This window comes from Netta rufina, assembly GCF_964035555.1.
Source record: "Netta rufina genome assembly, chromosome: 2".
Lineage (NCBI taxonomy): Eukaryota > Metazoa > Chordata > Aves > Anseriformes > Anatidae > Netta > Netta rufina.
Window position 1 is genome coordinate 24051034 of NC_140124.1, and position 21160 is coordinate 24072193.

The following is a 21160-nucleotide window of genomic DNA, read 5'->3' on the forward strand; positions in this document are numbered from 1 at the left end:
ATCTGTTAATACATAAATGTATTGTTTGCTTTTATTTAGGAACACATAAGTTAGGAATGGACCATTCTTTTTTGAATTGCCTTCTTTGGTTAGATTCTATAGCAATCTTAAAGCTGTTTTCTACTTCCTCCAACTAATTTTACCACCCTGATATAAAAAATCATGCCCCGGAATATTACTGGCCTTCCTTCAGCATTATGACTGTTGTGGACTAGGGTGTTCTGTTCCTTTTATTTCTTTCATATTTGATCCTTAAAGTGCCCTTGAGTCAAGCTTTATTCTGCAACCATGAGGGCATGAATCTTTCCTGAGATGTTGACAGATAGTGTTTGGTGAATATCATTTTTCTGTCAGATACAGCCTATGTCTCTACTGCTAACTAAAGCAGAGCCAGGGACTATCTTCTGGCCCTGAGGCCATGTGGCAGACCTTAGCTACATCTGTACTAGGTAACGCTTGGGCATGCATCTCCTGAGGGTTTTATGTGGTTCCCATGCAGCTGGAGGTGCAATTATTATTTTGGGGCTGTTTGGTGTTAGGTTTTGAATTCAAAAATTCCAGAATAGCCCAAGAACCATGCTTCAGACCACAGGAACTGTATTTTCTAGCATAAGCTTGAAGAAAATGTGTTGTGTGCCCCACTTATAGGAGGCTGGCATGTTCCAAAAAAGGTTTGGAATGGTTCCTGGCATGGGTTGCCCTGTGAACAATGCCCAGGAATGGTTTTGGATCATGCTGGTTGGCATGGGTCAAAATTATCCAAGGAGCAGTGGGAACACTCAGCAATTGAGTGAATGGTCAGGCTTTCTCCCTAGCCCTGCTTAAGTCATTGGCACAGGCTTCAATGGTGAGATTCTTAATATTTCCTGCCCCTTGCACATTTGAGCTTGTTCCCAGTGAAGTTTTCCCACATTCCTCTCTCTATAATGCTACCATCCTTTCTCACCTTGACCTGAAGCCATCGGGGTGTTTTTATCTTTCCTTTCTTTATCCTCTGCATCCAGACTGCTTTATACATTCTTGCCAAGATACTTTTTTCCTTCCCCAATCAGCTCTGTCATTCAGATCTTGACATCCAATTTTTTCTTGATTATCATAATACACTTCCTATATCCTCTCCTGACTAACACCCTTCTTCAAATCATATAAGAAACAGCCTGTACACCCATCTGTTTGTGTGTGTGTCTGTGTTGTTTAGCTCCCCTTCCAACACTGGCTGTTTCATTCAGTCACTTTTGAGCAGCTTCTACCCTTTTCAAAATCCTCCATAATTAGACCTCTTCCCTTCTCCCTTCACCAAGCTCCCACTATTTTCTCATTCATATTTAGTCCTTCTTCTATCCCCTGGATCCTTCTGACAGACTTGCAACTGCTGTCATCTTTTCTGTGAATCACATTGCTGTGTGCCCAGGTAGTGCAATTTTACCACTTGTTTGTAGTCCTTTTCTCCAAGCTTCTTGTTCTCAGCGTGGAAGCTGCTAAGACTTGCCCTTGTCTACCTTGAATGCCTAAAATCTGCCTCCTTTCCAGCAAAGCATAACATCCATTTAGGCCCCTAAATGGGACCCAGATATTTACCTGCTTGTCCTGATTTGGTGGTAGTACACATGACCAGCTGTGTAGCAGAGCTCCATGGATTCCACATTTCCACATGTGTAAAACTCTTTTGGAAATCCACCTGCTTATTTTGGGTCATTAGAACTAGCTTGAGCTCTTCTGGCAGTCAATTTTAGTGATAGCTGGCTCTTTGGGAAATCTGACCTTTAATGGTCACTGTTATAGATAACGGTTTTGATTTTAGTTCTTAAATCACCTATGCTGATTTATGTTTTAATAGCAGTAACTCCCTGCTTAGCTGTATCTCTTTCATGCTACTTTGACGGGTTAGGATTTGCAAAAATAGTTCAGCATTGAGTCCTTCCCTACTGCAAGCCAATTTCTGAGTGTCAGATAGCATTGCATCCTCATACATATGTGAGTGCAAGCACTTACAGTCCACATGTTTCAGTAATTGATAGCTAATATATATGGAATTTGTGGGTTGGTCAGTCATTTCCAACCTGTTTATAATTAAAAAGGCATAGGCTGTTGAGTTAAAAAATATTTCCATACAGGTACATGTGGATATGTACTGTTTCACTTAAAAAATAACAAGTTCAAAATTATGTTCAGTTTTTCTCCAAATTGCATACTGAAGAGCGGTCGCTGTTTTCTTCTATAATGGTCTTTTGTGCCTAAGAAACACTTCTTTAATAATTATCCTCAGTCTTTCCCTGTCCAAGTTTAAAGTTAAATTCAGACTTGTTTTAATGTATTGGCACATGCATATTTGTTCTTAATAAGTATTACTGCTGCCTGTATCGATATCAGGCCCTGGAATTTCAATCCGCCAACTTCTCCCTACTGGAGGATTACCAACGTTCCTTTTAGAAAGCATTTCCAGTAGTGTAAGGAGAAATAGCAGTGTGCTAAATCAGGAGAGTAAATTTGAAGAAGGAATGGCACCTTCTGCTCAATGGTGTTGGTGTGAATGTGGCTTCCTGATTCTGTGATCTCTTCTAGTGTCACCAGAAGCAGGGAGGTGCAGCTTGTTCTTTATAATATCTATCTATCTATCTATCTATATATATATATGTAATAATATGTAATAAAGTGTTTTTGACTGCATAGCTTTGAATATATTGCCCATATGCTCTTGTTATAATAATCTTGGTTTACTCCTCTCAATGTTTACTAGGTCTGCATCATTTCCCTGTCATGTCTTAGCTTAGGAGTGTAGTTCCAAAAAGACCAGGTTGCCTCCTTGCATGTAATTGCTTAGTCTCGTTGGGTTCAACCAGGCAACTCATATACATAAAGTTAAATGCATGCATATGCCTGGGGTCTGTCTTCATGAGCTTTCTAGGCTTGGGGCATTCTCTCTGCCTCCAAATCTCCATCCACCTTTAATGAGCTGTATAAATAAATACAAAGTACTCTTGATCATTCCATATCCATAAAAATATATTTTATTAGCTGAGAGGTATACAATAATAGAAAATATCAGACCAATCTGGTGTTTGAGGGAGCTGTGGGAGGACAGGACAAGTAGCTGCTTCCAAGTGGTTGACAGACCTGAGGCCCCAGCAAGACAGATTTGTAGGTTAACTGTGATAAATGATCTCTGGCTTCATTGACTAAAGCGAGGTCACTCTTCTCAGGGCACTGCCGGCATGCTGCAACGTTGCAGCAAATTCTTGGGGAAGTACTGAGCAAACAGACCAGTTCTTATTTACATTAGAATGAAATTAAGACTTCTCAAAACCAAGATAATAAAATATTGGATGAGAGGGCAGAGATTTATCGGGCAGTGCTAATGTTTATTTACTAGAACTTATTTTTTTCGTTTGTTTGGTTGGTTGGTTGTTTTTTTTACTTTACAAAAAGTAATAGGTCCAAAAGACAGCTGGGTTGTCCTTCTGTAGTATAAAGGAAAATAGGAAAAAATTGTTTACTACTCTAACAGGAGCACCCAGTGACAAATTTGAAATCCAGAGTTTGGTTGGCTTTCCTCTGATGTATTTTTATTTGGATTTTTTTGGAGAGAAACAATCCAGGTTGTTGAGGGTGGGAGGAAGAAGAGCACAGAGCTTTGACTGGGTCGTGTGCCAAAGGTTTATTTCAGCTATTTCTGTGTTTCGGGGGGGTTTATTCCCTCCTCTTTTTTGGCTCATGTCCAGCCAGTGAGGAAATAAATATGTGAAGAAAGAATGCTATGGAATGTTAACTTCACTGCCGTATTTTCTTCCTTTTATCATGCCCCAAGATTCAGTGAAGTTGATATAAATTCACCATGCCTTCTTTTAAAAAGCATAACAGAAAGGCATTCTTCCTTTAAGAGTCAGACTCTAAAAGGTGATTTTCTTTCACTCAGTTTGGTTTAAGCCTGTAAAAAGCATTAAGTGAAAAATCTGATATATTTGTTAGGGCATTTATTGCATTACTAACTTATATTTTCAGTTCTCAGTGAAAGGTTTATAGAGAACATAAACCTTGAAGAGTTTTTGTTCGGGATTAAAGATATATTTTCCCCATTTTCTGGTGAAATAATAGCTCATAAAATGATTGAGGTGTTAGTAATTATTTTTAGCTCTATTATTTTCCAAGGATATTCTGTTCAGCTTGCTGAGGTGCATGAAGAAAGCCTTTAAAAAGCATCCTCCTAATCATAAGATTAATGCCTTTTAAAGAATTTCAAAATAATCAAAAGCTCCTGATTAGATGTCACCACCATGTTGCTGTTTTTCATTAATTACATTTACAGCAAGCAAAGACCTTGCAGTAAACTGTAAATCCAGCATACTCAGAAGTAGTCTGTCATTGTGCAATATACCATATCTTCCATAATGAATATTGTTAGTACTGGGCTTACTGGGATGCAGAAAGAGTTTAGATAGATACCTGATTGTTGGTGGCATGTAAAAAAATAAATAATAATAATATTTTTTTATAAAAAAAAAATAGTTGCTAAATTCTTTCTAGGGCAAAATGGTAAGGGATGTTCTAATTAAAATTTCTTAGGAAATTCTTTCCCTGGGAAATATATGTATCTGAGATGAATCTGCTGAAAACTGGGTGAAATAATGAATGGAAATGAAATACTTAAGGTAGAAAACATTTAGTGTTCAAATAATTTGTTGTGGTTTTAAGCAGCAGCAGTACCCAGCAGTCACGCTATTTGGAATATCACAACCTGAGATTTCCCTAAAATTAAGGAACGGGTATGATCATATCATGGAAAGCCACACTCACAAGTGTGGCTTGAAGTATGCTATCATTTGACATATAATGTATATTTGCTGCTTAAATGCACTTATTTTTCTTCTCCATGATGTCTTTAATATTGGCCACACAGACTCAGTTCTCACTCACTTCATCTAATGCTCCAGCATCTATTATACTAGCAAAAAAGATACCTAGTATCAAATGTTTAAACCTTTATGTAAATGGCATAGAATAGTGGACAAAAAACACAATATTGTCATGATGGTATCTTTTTTGCATTAAGCTCTCAACAGTTGGTATTGGGTTTCTTCGGAAAGTTTTGTGTTCCAACATATTTATTTGGAGACATCAGAGCAAGAACGAGGCTGGATGTATGTCAGGCTATGGGAGACAAAAAGCAGGGTACTGTTAAGTCTGTTGTATGTTGACTGATTCTCTTTAGGCTTAGTATTTAAAGTTCAAATTAATCAAATTCAGTTTTTAAAGGCATTGTGTTCTGTAGGGATGTCATGTTCTGCTTCCTATATGAAAAAAAACTTTCAAACAGGATATCACAAGCAATGTCATGTTGTAGAAATACAGTAATATATGTGATACAACACTAAAAAGTCAAATATAGTGCAGGAAGAGTCAGGGAGAAATAGATTCATATGGAAATTTTGTCCTGAGATATATTCAGTGATTACCCACATAAACAGATCTGAATGATTTTATGATCTAGTCATGACTGAGCTTAATAGTCATTATCAAATGTGACTTGCTGTGAGGGTCTGGATTGCATCATTGCCTAGTTTAGGTGTGACCAAACTGCGTCTCTGCAGCCTCACATGATTCACAAACAGTTTAAGTAAACCCGTTTTACTACAGCAAGTGGCAAAGTTGCTTGGGCACTGGGACTAAGTAGTAATCATCTCTAGCTGTGGAAGAAGCAAGCCAACCCTCAGTGCTGAAGCAGCAGGATCCGATCACCTGTCCCCAGCTGCATGCCCGGCCTGCCACTGGAGGAAGGCTCTGCAGGCTGCTATTGCTTCCTGCCATTGAAGCTATTGGAGTTGTTTCTTCCCTATTGGTTTTAATTGGGACACGTAAATGTTGTAGTTATGTGACTCAGACTTGGAAGAGTGATCAACTTTGCTATTTGGAGATGTTCAGGATTATCCTGTCCTGATTCTTTTGGACTGAAACATTACAGGGTTTGGTAGTTAACATGTATTTGTGCTTGAGAGAAAACTAACAGTTCTCAAAAAAGAGATTTGACATCATAGTTCTTCATTCTGGGCAGTTCAGGAGCTGCAGCTATAATAATGGTTTATGTACAGGGTCAGTAGATCCCATTTAGAATTTACCAAGTATATAGGAATGACACAGCTAGTGGTAAATGTACAGTAATTAAAGTAAACTAAAAGAACAGTAATAAAAAGTTGCCTGTAATGTTAGAGCCTTCATTCATTGCATTCACGCTTTTCAAGAAATGCTGTTCATCTTGGCGGCTTTCCTGCTAATGGCATCTGGGCAACTGTCAAGTGAGAGTTAGTTCAGGTGTGTCAGGGTTATTACCTTGTTGGACTGCACTGAAAGAACTTACCTCCACAGCTTCCCAAAGAGGGCTCTCACCTCTTCTAATCTATCTCAACAGCAATACTGAAGAATCAAACACTGATACTTCTAGCTGTATGCAAATATCCTGAGGAGAATACTCAGCATTGGTTGTCATGGCTTTTATTGTAATAATAAACATTTTGACCACCTTTTCAATACTTCAGCAGATAAGACTGCTGATACTGTAGTACACATATAATTAAAAGGGATTGAACTAATTTCTAAATTGCCAAAGAAAGATTGTTTCATACGCCTGTGTGGAGACTTCGAAGGCCTAAAGACTGGAGTGCAGTGGTGTGCAAGGATATAGGCCAAGGATGCTGGTAGCAGTGTAGCCACATTAGTGCAGGATTTGTCCCAGCTTCACTGATCTAAGAAGCCTGAACAGGATACTGCACTTGTGGCAACCTTGCTTCGTGTGCAATTGAACTGGCTGCCTATGGGGCCTGGAGAGCTTGTCTTGCAACACTGCACGCACAGAGAGCTCAGTGGTTCTGAGCCTAAACTGCTGCCAGCACCAGTTTGTTGGGAGCAAGAGGGGCTTGAGATGTCTGGGGATGCACCACTTCTAAAGCACACTACCCAGCACTAAATGGCAGCCTCAAGCTGATACAGGGCTGATCCCCAAACTGAAATATGGGCCCTGTGACCGTGCCTGTAGGCTGAAAGGTTAGTGTGTAGTTTGGCTTGAGGTACCTTTACCCTGTGCTGTAGAGCAAATTCTATATACCGTGATTGATCAACCAGGCTGAGTAATAAAATATGGCTTCAATGAGCCTTCAAAAGCTTTAGTCTCTCTTTGTTCATCACTTTCAGTCCTCAGTGCCCTCTGTGCAAACCATAGAGAAAAACGATACCTTCTTTACTTTGTTAGGTTCCCACCCTGAGGTGCACGCTTTGTGCCTTCGTTTGTACCAAAAGCTAAAAGCGTTGCATCCAAACTGGTGCTCGTTTATTGCAGGGTTTGTGGTGGCTGAATTACTTCCTTGGCACCTCTGCGGAGGCACGCCAGGTGTGCTGGGGATGCAGCTCCCAAGTGCGTTTCTGCATGCTAGGGCTGCCATGCAGCTTCTCTGAGGATGGCAGGTGTTCTTGGCAGGGCTGTAGCAACGGAAAATACTGCTGATATTAAGGAAAAAAGGAAATGTTACTTGAGGTAGCCCCTGCTCTGGCCTGTGTGCTGTGTAGCTGTTCTAAGCAGGGTCAAACGCATATCCAGAGATGTGAAACAGTCGAGGCACAGAGAGCATCAGCTGGTTGGGAGATAAAGGTATTTGCAAAGAAAACGTTGACTGTTTTCTGTGCCATATGATGTTGGCACAGCTTTGTGTCAGCAGAGGCTTAGAGCCTGAGAGAAGATGGAAAGACTGCCAGCCTCAAGCAGGCTTGGGTGAAAATCCTAAAACTGGGATATGGCCCTTGCAGCCGTGCCACTGTAGGTAAAATACCTGTAAACTTTAAACTCTACTAAATGGTGTGATTGTTCTAGTTAACTGTTGTTTTGTCTTTCAGCACTTCAGGTGACAAGGGATTACATTGAGTAAAGAAGCAGAGCTGGGGTTTCCACAGGGAGTTAGGTGCCTCTCCTCCAGGCCATGCTGTAAACTCCAGTCAAGAAATGAATTAATGATATGCTGTGAGAATTGTATCTTGAAATGGAAAATATGCACAGTAAATGATTTTTGCTTTGGGAAGTATTTACCTCATGCTGTTAGGAGTACATAGACAGCATATTATTTCCATTTGTTTTAATGCCCATTTGTCTTAATTATTAATGTGAAGTTGAGCTGCATTCTTTGTTGCATTTAAAAGCAAATCACCCCAAGTTCAGAAGTTCACTGCACATGCCCCAAACTTTTTTTTTTTTTTCTCAAGAGCTTAAACCAAACTTCAGTGATCTTAGCCATGTTCTGCTTGACCAAATACTGACCTTCCTTTGCAGTAGAAAGACATCCAAACCTGTTTTCTGAAATTAAATCAAATTCTTGTAATCCAATGAGATTTACAACTGCTCAAGTGTAGTCAGATTCATATATGTTTAAAGTGAGTCAGGTTCGTATAGTGCTTGTTTTTGTTCATCTAAGGCAGTATATTGCATATGAGACTAAGCTGAAAATTAGAGTGTTTTTGCAAATGTCATCAGAGTAGGTCTGTAAAAATATTCCTAGTATTTCTCAAAACAGCATCTACATGTTATCTAATGCTCATTGCCAAAGGTTTCTCTGTATTCTGCTGTATGCTACATTTTCTGAAAGCATGTATGTATGCTGTCATGGCTAGTAACTATTCCTCAGTGATTAGTGTGACAGTAAGTGAAGCGTGAATATTGAGACTTGCCATATCATGCATGCCAAGTTACTATATGGCCCAACTGCTGTGAGACAAAACATGCTATTATGTTTTAGACACAAAGCCATATTGTATGAAATTCCATCCTGTCACATACTGAAGGAGGTGTATTTAAAAATCAAATCTTTTTTTTTTCTTTAGTTCTTTTTGTTAACTTTTTCTGTCTTAGATACTTAACTACTGAACCCCATCAGAACATTCAGCCTTTGTCCCTGTTGAGGAATCATGTTACCAACTTACATCAGTCAAACAGTTAATATTTGAAGGAGGAGACTTTAAAGAGACTATTGGCAAAAACAAACAAACAAACAATAACAACAACAAAACACCAAAACCAAGCGTTCTGACATTCCAAACAACTGAGTTGATACATTAAATGGGTTTCTCCAAACAATTCTGATATAGTAGAGGTAATTTAAATACATGATCATACAGTGCATTTTTCATAAGTGAAAGAATAGCTTGTCTGTAAACAAAGCAGCAAAATTAGTCATGCATTCCACTAAGGCATCAGTTTGAAGACTGACAGCCTTAGGATTCAGCATGCATATGACTTTTGCAGTGTCCAGAAATGACCTTAGCAGAAGACACGTTATTTGGAGAATTTTGTCATTGCTGTTCAAATCTCTATAAACAAAGCTAAGACTTTTATGTAGAACTTTGCATAGTTAAAAGTAATTATTTGATCCATGAGTTACTTGGATGATCTTCTTTGGCCTGTGCTACACAAGAGGTGAGACTTGATCCCTCTGGTCCCTTCTGACTTTAAAATCTATAAATGCTCGGAAACTTGATGCTAATAATGTGCCAACTGGAATCTTCAAAGCACTGTATAAACAACTAACCCACCACAGCCCTACTTGGACTATTATCAGGTCAAGGAAATATAATAATTAGAGCAGAAAGAACTATTTTTGCAGGCTGTGTGATGATTTTTTTCTATTTATTGACTCTTAAGTCTGGTTCTACTTTTGACTGATTTATTCACAATGATTTCGTTAGTGGATGTGATTATGTTGCAACCCTAGATACTTTTGTTGTTTTTATATCGCATTTATGTATAATCTGATGATTACTTGATACTTATCTGTGACTTCTTGATTGACTTTGGTTGACTGATACCTTTTTGCTTTCTGAACTGAGAAGGTGACTTTGGCTTCCTGAACCATTCCTCCTCAAAATACTTTAAATTTATTAGTAAATCTTATTTTCTTTTTAAACAAATGCCAGCAATGCACCAGATACTTTGATTACCATTCATACAGTCAAAACAATGGTACTACTTTATTCAAGAACACTAAGGAAGTAGCATTTCATCACCCATGATTTCACCTGCAATTCAGAATTCATTAATTTTTGAATGTTCTTTTCTATGCCTACGGATTAGCTAAAGATGGCACAATTCTTTTTCTTACATTGGAAGGCAATATTTAATGATTTACATAAGTGACCACATTTTTTTAATATTGCCTTTCATTCAAGACAGAGCAAGTATACGCTGGGTACTAAAAAGCTCCCACCTGTGTGGGAAAAATAAAAAAAAAAATAGTGAAATGATTTGCCAGGATCTCTTGACAAATAATTGGTGCAGGTGGGATTAGGACACAAGACAGGCCTCACTGACTCAATATAATAACTGGTCCATGGGAATTTTGGATGTGTAGAAGAATTAATGCCAATTCTCCGTGGGTATTCAGCCCTCTTTTTTCCTTTTCTTTGTTGAGACTAGCCTTTTCTCTTGGTATTTTGCTGTGTTCTATAATGAACTTTCCTGTGATTTGAAAAAAGTTGAGTGAAGGAATTTCTACAATCTGGTAGTTTAAGGAGTCTGGAATTAATTATTTTCTAGATTCTAATTTATAGGCAATAACTGTCTCATTCAAGATGCCTTCATTTTGTCATGAACTGAAAATTTGAAAAAAAAAAAAAAAAAAAAAAAAAAAGCACCACAGAAAAATTATGCCCATCAGGAACACTAGAGTTTTTGCATCTGTTTAACTTAGAATAATGTTTCCAAATCCAAACCCTGAGACTTCTGTAAGATTATCATATCACAGAATCACAGAATGGTTTGGGCTGGAAGGGGCCTTAAACCCAGTTCCACACCCCTCACCTTGGTTAGGGACACCTCCCACCAGACCAAGTTGCTCAAAGCCCCATCCAGTCTGGCCTTGAAACTTCCAGGGATCGGGCATCCAAATGTTCTCTGGCTGATGAGAAGTAGTGGCTTAAAGTGGTCAACATTTCTGGGCAATTGGTCCCTGGGTAATTTTTGGATAAATATCCTGTCTGTTCTCAAGACCCGATCAGATATGTTCAGTAGTCAAAAATTCCTGTACAGCATACAGTTGCTGGAAATTAAGAAGAGAGACAATTGCATATTTTTTGAAGCATTATAAACATTGGCGTGTTATACATATGTTAGCACATGATTTAGTCTACTAATCACTTACACCTACTAGTATACGTACTAGTAGGTTTGCACTACTATACTATGTGCAAAAATCTCAAGAGCAAAATGTGAGGAGATGCTTTTGACTTGTGTTTTTTTTTTTTCATACATAGTGTGGACAACAAAGGCTGTGTCTATGACATTTTGAGACTTAAATCTCTCAGTAGAATAACAATTTAATATTATTTCATTTATAATTTTCAGTGTTGTCTATTCATTGTTGCAGGGTTTTCACCTAAACGTATATCCTATAAAGTATAAAGTATATCTTTATACCTTATGCAATTCAAATGCATGAAAATATGAGTACTGCTTTGTAATCCATGTTCATTGAACGCTACTCCAGAAAGCCATCTTGAACTGAACAAGAACGAGAATTTGCAAGAAACATGCTGTAGGTTTTCTGATTTTAGAGGATGCCAACACCTTCTTTTTCAAATACTGAAGTATTTTGGACTGCAGTCCACTATATTTGTATTGGTAAACTAGCACAGTGGAAAATAGAAGACCTTTAATATATTTTAGCATTTTTACCTAACAAAAGATCTTTACTGAGCAAAGGCATGACTGAATTTATACAGTTACTTACTAATAGTAGCAACATGATGTCTACAAGATTCAGCACTTCTTCTTAGACTGTGTATTACAAGAAGTTTGGTGGCTTTGGAAATTTAGGAGGTGGCTGTAGAATAGTAGAACAAAGCCACATCCTGATTATCACCATTTTATTCTGTTCCCTCTAAATCTTTTATTTTTAATCTCTATTTTCATATAATACCCCCAAACATGGGGAGGTAGTGCTTTACCTGTCAGTAAAGCACTATGTTTTATCAGAATTCCCTAGGTAGGTTAGAAAAGATAATTCACTTACAATTTAATGTTTGCATTGTATTTACACTTAATGAAGAGTCAGCCTTCTGCCATGTGAATATATGAAAAGTAAGTCAAAAATAAATCAAAAACACTCACAAAAGACAAATGTCTTTATGAAACTTGATGTTATATGTTAATTATCATTGAATTTTAAAATCTGATACTTCACAAAGTTGGGTAAATACTACTGTTATTTTAAACTTGGATTTCATTATTTTAGATAGTAATAAACGCTTGTCTCCAGTGCTGTAAATTCTCAGCCTGTCAGTATGCTCGAAGAAAATGTAAATGAAGGAATCAGAACAGTTGCTTTCCAGATGCTGTTGCTCACAATCCTTTAGGGTACTAGGTAGGGCATTTGTGATATGGTATATTAGGTGCTCTATATATGTAAAATGTGCATGAATTTTGTGCTGTCAATCCAGAAATAATTCATTGACTTTCTAACCTGAGGAATGTGTTTCCCAGTAGCACCCGCAAACAGACTTTGTCTTTATACTGGCTAGCAAGACTCATTTCAACTGTGCTGACTGCAGATGGTATTAGTAAACAGGATAATGAGATTGTTTTTCAGAAAAAACCTTCTTGTTTGTGTTTCAGGCTCAGCTATGTGAATCATGCAGAAGATCTAGCCTCCAAACTACTCCAGTGTTTCCCAAAGAACAGATTGTCAGCACAGGCAGCCCTGAGCCATGAGTATTTCAGTGATCTGCCCCCACGGCTATGGGAGTTAACTGATAGTGAGTATAACCACCTCTGAATCGATGGAAAACAAAGACACTAGTTCACACAGATGCATGTGTGTATACTTCTATGTATGCTAACACTCACATGCAAACTCCTTCGTGGACCTGCACATCCACACACAAAATACGTGACAGCAATTGTGTATTTGAAATTACATAGTTAGCTTGACACAGGAAAAAATGGATTTTTTTTTTTTTGCTATCTCTACTCTGCAGTCTGCAGCTAGCTATCTTTGTATTTGATTATGTGTGCAGCCAAGAGAATTATCTGAATTGTCATAAAGCAAAAGGAAAAATACAATTTACATATTTAGTGCTTTTCACTTTATAACATACAGTACTTCTTAACTAGCTGCAGCATACGGGATAAAAATCCAGCTATGTTTGATTCACAGAATCTCTATCTGTTTTAACAGTAACCTTTAAGAAAGAGATTGGCATTCAGAAGTCTGAGAAACACAAAGTAGAAAATTGCTTAATTTCCTGAATTAAACAGTGTAAGAAGAGAATGGGAGATGATATTACTAACTGAGAAAGCTTTCAGAATTTATATCCATCTTTTAATTTATTTTATTAAACAAAATGCTTTCCAGTTGACTTGGCAAATATTATCCTATTGATATGTATTTTGTCAGTTATCTCTTTAATATTTGCAATTCATTTATTTCATATATGTCCATACCTTTTCCAGAGTGTTAAAATTCACTACTATTTATTTTGTGGAAAAATACTACCGTGCATGAAATTTTTAATGAAGATTCTGGCATTAAAAATAGGTTTCATAGGGGAATACCAATCACTATTTTGATTTAGTACAATATAAGGAAGGGAAGCATGCTTTCATTAGAACAGTGGTTGCTATGTTCTCCTTTCCAACATACTCTCATTAGCAAAATATCTAAATCCAGTACGTCAAAGCAAAATTTTCAGATATGCAACAACATAATGTGTGTTTAATTATGGCTAATTTAAAGCTTTGCTTGTAAAAAATGAGTTCACATTCTGAATATTAATCCACAATAGATTTTGTTTACTTCAGTCTCATTAAGAAAACTTTCATTTCCCAAAAGTTTAGCTTTTCCATCCTCAACATCTGTAATGGTTACATTTTGAGCTAGTACTGTGGACTGGCACTCCAAGTACCCTACTCCTGACTCTGCTCTAAAGACTCTGCTCTGCCCCATTTGTAGAATGTGAACATTAAAACTGAACTGGCAATACCAATTCTTGTACAGCATAGGCTACATCACAGACCTTGTCCTTGCTCTGCAAAAAGATTCACAGTTTCCTCCTCTGCCATTAAACCCTCTGCCCACACCACTCAGTTTTCTGACTGTGGCACTTCACAAGCTGAAAATTCAAAAGGTGCAGTGTAAATTAAGGGTACTGTTGAAAGTCTGTCTTTGCTGAAATTGATGCAAAGAGATTCATTTCTTCAGGACTAATGAAACATCAAGAATGCCAGTTCATTTATCCTTTTCCACTAAATGGAAAACAAAAATCACTCTTCACTGGTGACATCTCAATCCTTCTGACTGTGTGATTCAGTCTAGCCAGGATTTTGAATTCTGAATTCTGCAGTAGTACTTTTCTGTTAATATGGACTTATTACCCACTTGCCACTTAGTTTATCAGTCAGTGGTTAAATCCAGTTCTATCAGTGAAGTAAATGCCTACACATTATCACTCTGCAGCAGGCTGCCAACAGAGACAGTCTTGTCCTAGTCATTAACAAGCACAATGTATGCAGAACACCAGAGGGGAATTAAAACCACAAAAAATACCTCAGGGTGGTATTTTTAATATGAGAATTTAATTTGTAATTTCACAGATTAAGAATTTTGGCTGCATTAATCCTTTTATCAGCTCACAGCAGGTTATTTGCAGAAGCATAACCATAAGGCGATATTCATTGGCAGAAACACGTCTTTGCATAACGTTAAACATCAGGAGCAGTGAAACCTTTTGAAGGGGGGAGAATAAAGATGAAAAATCATTATATTTTAAAGCAAGGTTCTTCTAAATGCCTCCAGTAAAATTTTGAGTTACAGAAAGACTATTTCTGTGGCTAGTAGATAATCATTATGAAGCATAAATCCAGATGCAAGAAAGGACAATCCCAGTATCAAATACTACAATCATTTCTATTTAGTATGAGTTGGATATACTTGTAAACATATTTCCAAAACAAAGAAGTCATATACTTTGGAGAGATGGGAAAATGTTTACTGTGTCGTGAAATTACCACTTTTTGCAATTCTAGTTCTCTGGGTTAATATTTTACATTGGGAAGGACTTCCTAATGATAATTCATTAAATGCAGGTGTAAATACATTGAGACTTCATGCACGATGGAAATGTGCATGATAGTATTCATCATGGAATCTGTTTTGTCCAATTTCATCCTAGTGCTGAACTGCAAATATCGGGATTTAGAACCAAAAACAATGAAAGACTCACAGGTGAAGCAGAAGAGAGGAAAAAAAAAAAAAAAAGAAAAAGATAAAGAAAAAAAAAAAGATTGTATGATTTTCAATCAGAAAATATTGTTTATTTGGAATCATAGTACAGAAGTACAGTGACTCTGCCTAAATCAGATATGTAAAAAAAAAAAACAACACCACCCCCACATACACAAAAAAACCCACAACCTTAACAACCCTGTCTCTTTCTGTTTTGACTTTAGTACTATGTATTTATATTCTCTGTAATATTTTACAGGATAGCATTTTGATCTTGTGTTTTATTTTTAAATACATATGCAAAATTTATTTGAAAGATTTGAGAGTTTATTCACAAAAAGTTTGATTTTTGGTTTCTTTTGGTTTCGAGCCAAGGCATAATTTCAATTGGCTTGGAAATTCAATTTCCAAATAAAATCTAACATCTAGCTGCTGTCAATTTTTTAAAATGTTGCATTAAAAAGACAAGACTTTTGCAATTCTGAAAAAAAAAAAATTGTCTGTGAATACAGTACAGTTTATAAAGTAACGCCACCCTCATTCATCTCAGACCTGAGTACTAATCTGTAGATTAAGTCCTGTTACTAAATATGTGTTCTTGTTATTTTCTATTGAAAATAGTAATTTTAGTCCTTCCCCTTTTCTGCTTTCATACCTGAAAGCTCATATTATTGATTTATTTGGATAGAATATGTAATTCAGAATCTATGTTACCAAGGACAGCAGAATAGGACATTCAAGATGAGATGTCAAAAATATGGTGTAAAGATCTCGTACATAAAAAAATAAAAAGTATCTCCACAAAATTACAGCTATACTAGTGAAAACACAAACAAGCAGACAAACAAAACAAAGCAAAAAAGTACTATGGCCCTGATTAATTCTTTAAACAAGCAGACTGTTAACATTTCCTCATGCAGTCATTCACTGGCAGCTATCTGAGGATATTTTTGTATGGACATTTGCTCTCAGAAGATACTGAAAACCAGCCATTTTTCCCCATCTTTTTTGAGGCATCCAAAGTAAAAATGAGTTTTCATATAATCAGTGTGTGTCCTTAGCCATTTGTAGTTAGATCCCTATGATTAATGTCATGTATACTACTAATTAGTTGCCTGGTGTTACATAGAAATGCAAGAAGGATTTGCTTTATGTGAAAGCTTTTTGAATTTTTGGAATATTTTAAACAAACCTAGTTGTCTTTAACACTTAATAACATTAAGTCTAATAACTCATTTCTACTGGCATTAAGATTTGGAAGACGGAATATGTGATGTCACATTATTGCAAAACCCTGCTGTATATTTTCATGTTCATACTTATTCCTAAACGCTGTCAGAGAGGAAATTTTAAAATGGAAAATATGAATTACAAAGCAGTGCAAAGACTAGCAAACACTCCCCCTGGAACCAGTTGTGTTTTTTGCTGTTGTTGTTTTGTTTTGTTTATTATTTCATTTTGCTGTGTTGATTGATTTTGGTTTTGTTTTTTTAAAACAAGGCTTAAGCAATAGAAAATATGTGCATCATACAGCCTCCATCATACATACCATTCCTTTGCATTCAGAATTTTTACAGTTCTTGTTTGCATAATTGATGGTATATATAAAAGCTGTATTGATTTATTCAGTATTGTGTTTGCCACAGATATTAGCTAATTATTTTTAAATTGCTACTTTTTGGGGAAAAATCAGAGTTTCTGATCTGATGTTCTTTTTTGCAGTGTCTTCTATTTTTACTGTACCGAATGTAAGATTACAACCAGAGACTGGAGAAAGTATGAGAGTCTTTGGAAAAAACAATAGCTACGGCAAAGGTGTATCAAACAGCAAACATTGAAGAATATCTATGTTCACAACAGATAATGCAGGTAAGACATGATTATTGGAAGGTGTATCTTTGAAAATACTGTTTAGTTTTCTGAAGACACGATATAAAATTGAACTGCACATTTCTTAAATTACACATGATCAGGCAGATAATCTGTTTTTGCAGTATAGATTTGTCAATAAAATTAGTGTAAATTCTTGGTCTTGTGGGCAGGATCAGTGTGACTGACAGGAAACATTGCTGAAGTCAGTGCCAGCAGATTAAACATTGGGTTGCCTTTAATTTGGACTGATTTTTTTCCCCTAGTAGGATAAGGAAAGATAAAATACCTCTTTCCAGTTCTCTAGTTAAAACTGAGGGCAAGGACAAAAAAAATAATAGTTAGTAGATTCGGTAGCCTTGATAGCAGAAGGATGTTCTTGATGGAGACAGAAGTGTTGACATGTTAATAAATTTGATCGATATCGCTGGATCTGCTTGAACTCTTCTTGTTCTTGGATGGCTTTGATACCCCTTGGGGGTTTGATACCCCATCTTCAGCATAGTTCTTCAGCAGTGAAATAGCATGTAATTTAAGTTCAGATAATAGAACAGAACCAGAGAAGGGCAGGTGAGTAGTGGGGCTGCTTACTGACTTAAGGCAGGGAGTGGTTGTTATATCACAGTATTAACTCTCTTCTGCTGCTCTTGTACCTATTGAAAGGTATACTCTGGTATTTATGTGGTTTATATTTGCATGAAGTCTATCTTCAGCTATGTCTGCTTGTTATGGTATCAGATGTAATTTTCCCTAATGAATTATATTCACTTTTTTACTGCTGTATGTTTACATGCAATGTTTTTTAACCCTGTAATGTAAAAGAGTTCATTTGCCTGGCAGACAACTGCTGAAAACTGAAATGAATAGATTTCAGTCTTGACAGACTGCCCCAATTTTGCACATGCTCTTTGGCAGCAAACCATTTAAGATTTTCTAATGTCAGAAATGAGGCTGCCTCAGAGCAGTCTGTTTACATCTTTATTGACAAGCTAATCCCTACTTTTTACTGGGGCTGTGTCCCTGCAGACATCTCTTCAACCTTGTCTGTTCTAACGTGACATATCATTCATCTAAAGTAAATTTAGAATGTGCCCATCTGTGCTAAAGACCTTTTGTGTGGAAGCTTAAGTACAGAATCTCATTCCTAATGTACAGAATCTCCTTTCTGTTGCCTCCAAACAAATGATTTTTTTCATTTATACAAAATACGTAATAAAAAGTTTTATTTGAAAACCAGCATGTAAGATAACACAAAAGAAAACAGATTGATCATTTCTACTGAATCTGCTTAAGCAGACACAGACGACTCTTAAAAATTTTATCTGTAAGCAGAAAGAGAGAGCCATGTGTACCTTTGATGTTCATTGCTGTACTGTTGTGACTATTCAACCACAGCTTTAATACAGAAAAGCACCTTTTATTGTATAAGATCTGGAGATGCTTAACAAATGTTAAGTTGTGGTTTGTGTACGTTATTGATTTCAGTTTTCCATCATGGCTTGGGACTGTGTTGTATTAGGTGTGTACAATGCAATAAAGACCAGTTCCTGATTGCAGTATTTGATTTGTTCCTTAATATGGGGGAAAACAGGTAACACTTGAAGAGTATCTGTTCAAAATAAAAGTCCTCTTACTTATACTATTTAGAGAATTGGGGCTTGATCAGATGAAATTAGAATATTAGGGGAGGCAGAAGCAATGTGGACATGGAACCTGGACCTTGCTAAGGAATCATTAGGATGAATGGAAACCTTTAAAGGAATGAGACCAACAAGCAAGTAGAAAGAACACTCAGTGCTGAGAGTGAACGGAGCTGGAAAAAAAGACTGAAGTTTTTGATAATGTGAAAGGGAGGTCTGCTGAAGGCTTAATCTGAGTAGCAGGTGGCTGTCATTTTAAGTAGTAAAGTAGTGAGTGACAAGTAGGATGTTGTTATGAGATATTCAGTTAAGGTCTCCATTCACAAGGCTCAGTGAAGCAACAGGACGTACAAAACCAAACCAAAAAAAAAAAAAAAAAAAAAAAAAACACAGAAAAAACAGACCCATGAAGGTATCAGGTAGGTGAGGTGATTAGTAGATAAACAACAAGTTGTTGAAGTATCAGTGAGAATGATGGATAACATCACACCCAGTGGGGATAAAGAAAAAGTGCCAATCAGAATATGAAAAAAGCAGAGGGAACAAAATACTCATAGACCATCTCTTGGACATATTTTTACCCAACTTCTTGAACAGACTTTGCATATATAGTGTTGGTATGGAAGCTGGGAAGGGGTGGAATCTATTTAACCGTAGGTAGATGTTTGCATCTGAGCTAATTGCTAGACTATCCTTTGCAGTTAAAGAGAAAAAAGTACTTCTGGAGCTTGGGTCTTCTTGTCCCAGAGAAGGCGTCTAAAATAGATCCAACAAATTGCACTTTTGAAGCAACTGTTCCTTACTACATGGTGTAAAAAGGAGCCTTTTTTCAAAACATATCTGAGTGCCTCAGTATCCAGGTGTAGAATGACTGGTGCACATGAAAACACAGCAGAGCATTTATGATGGCCTTGTCAAAGGGATAGGATCCTTGCTCCTGACTGTGTTTGCAGCGAACCTGAATTTTGGAGTATGAACAGTCCAGTTCATTTGTATAGTTCGCATCTAAAATAGCAGCTAAGTATTTCCATTGCAAATGTTTTGAAGTGTTCCAGTATTCATCAGGAAGCTGCTAAAGAGAAATATCTTTAGGCACTTGATCTCTAAATCCTCTCAGGTGATGGGGAAAATGTGGGGGAGGGGGAATAGTTCTGTCTTTATATATATGTATTATTTTTTTTACACATTTATACATTGTATTGGAATTTATTAGAAGACAGATGCAAAATAATAATAATAACAATAAAAAAAGAACCATCTTCAACTGATTTCAGAAGCACAGAGGTGCAGAAGAAAATTCTAGTTTTATGTCTTTTGTCTGTTGAGTCCAGTCCTTTCTTCCTCATTTACTATTTTTCAGGGCAGAATAAGGAATAAAATAGAGAGCTCCAACAAACAAACAGTGCCAAATCTTGCTGTGATAATTTAAGAAATTATCACCTCCTGCTGTGCTCTCCACATGCTTGCCAGAAGCTACTGCCCTAACAGTGCACCCGCTGAATTAAATCCACCTTTCTCTAGGTTTTAGAAAGCAGAGAGGCTAGGCTTTGCCCAGGAGTGGCTGAGGCATTGGCAAACATCAGCATCTGCCAACTTTGGAAGCAGCAATTTCTGGCAGATTGGTGAAGGAGAGGAGCTAAAGGCAGTAACTTCATAAATGGCTGTGTCATCGTTTGTTAGAGCTCATCTGCTACCCTCAGAAATAGCTTCAAGGAGCAGCTGAAGAAACTGGTGCATCCCTGAGAATTTTACTCTGTAAAATATTGTAGTGCTTCAGTTGCTTGACTGCAGCATAGCTGCTTACAAATCCAAAAAATCCCTGAAATAGCAGTAACCTGAGACATGTTTCTGAAAACCTCGATAATGCCTGTCAGACCTCTACTACTAATAGGGTATTCGTGGACTAAATTGTGTCATTGTCATGGACTCCAGGAGAGAGACAACACATTATTTCAGTGCCCACAGGGAACGAGATGACATTTGAAGCTACCAAGGTCAATTTTCAGACTGCGCCCAATTGGAGAAAATTAGTAAATATGTAGTAATGAGCTCAATTTTACAGAGAGGAATCAGTCAGCAGTGAATTAGTGTTTCAGGGAGAAAGGGAAGAAATCTTGTGACCGTATCCAAGTATCTTTAAAGCTTTGTGATAAGGCAAAAGAAAAATAAATAAATAAAAAATTGTGCCTGCTGGTTTTCACTGTTTTGTTGTTGGTTGTTTTTGTTTGTTTATTTGTTTTGTGGTTTTTTTTGTTTGTTTGTTTTTCATGGTATTTTCTTTTTTTGTTTTTTTTTTTTGTATTTTGTTTCCCAATGGACAGGAAGCATCTTTGTGGAAGCGTTCTAGATGTAGTGTTGAGATACATTGTGTATTATCTTCACCCATCTCTACGTGTTGCGTTTTAT

General features: G+C 36.9%; 1 protein-coding gene across 1 annotated transcript in view; it reads left to right on the forward strand.

Moving 5' to 3' along the window:
- CDK14 (cyclin dependent kinase 14) overlaps positions 1-17083 on the forward strand; it is a gene marked incomplete at its 3' end in the record, with an annotated part of 181690 nt that extends 164607 nt beyond the window's left edge. Inside the window, exons 11-12 of the mRNA XM_084282821.1 lie at positions 12638-12777; positions 16968-17083. Of these exons, the coding sequence (XP_084138947.1) occupies positions 12638-12777; positions 16968-17083 (256 nt within the window). The remainder of the gene's footprint in view (positions 1-12637; positions 12778-16967) is intronic.
- Between the last annotated feature and the right edge of the window lie 4077 nt (positions 17084-21160).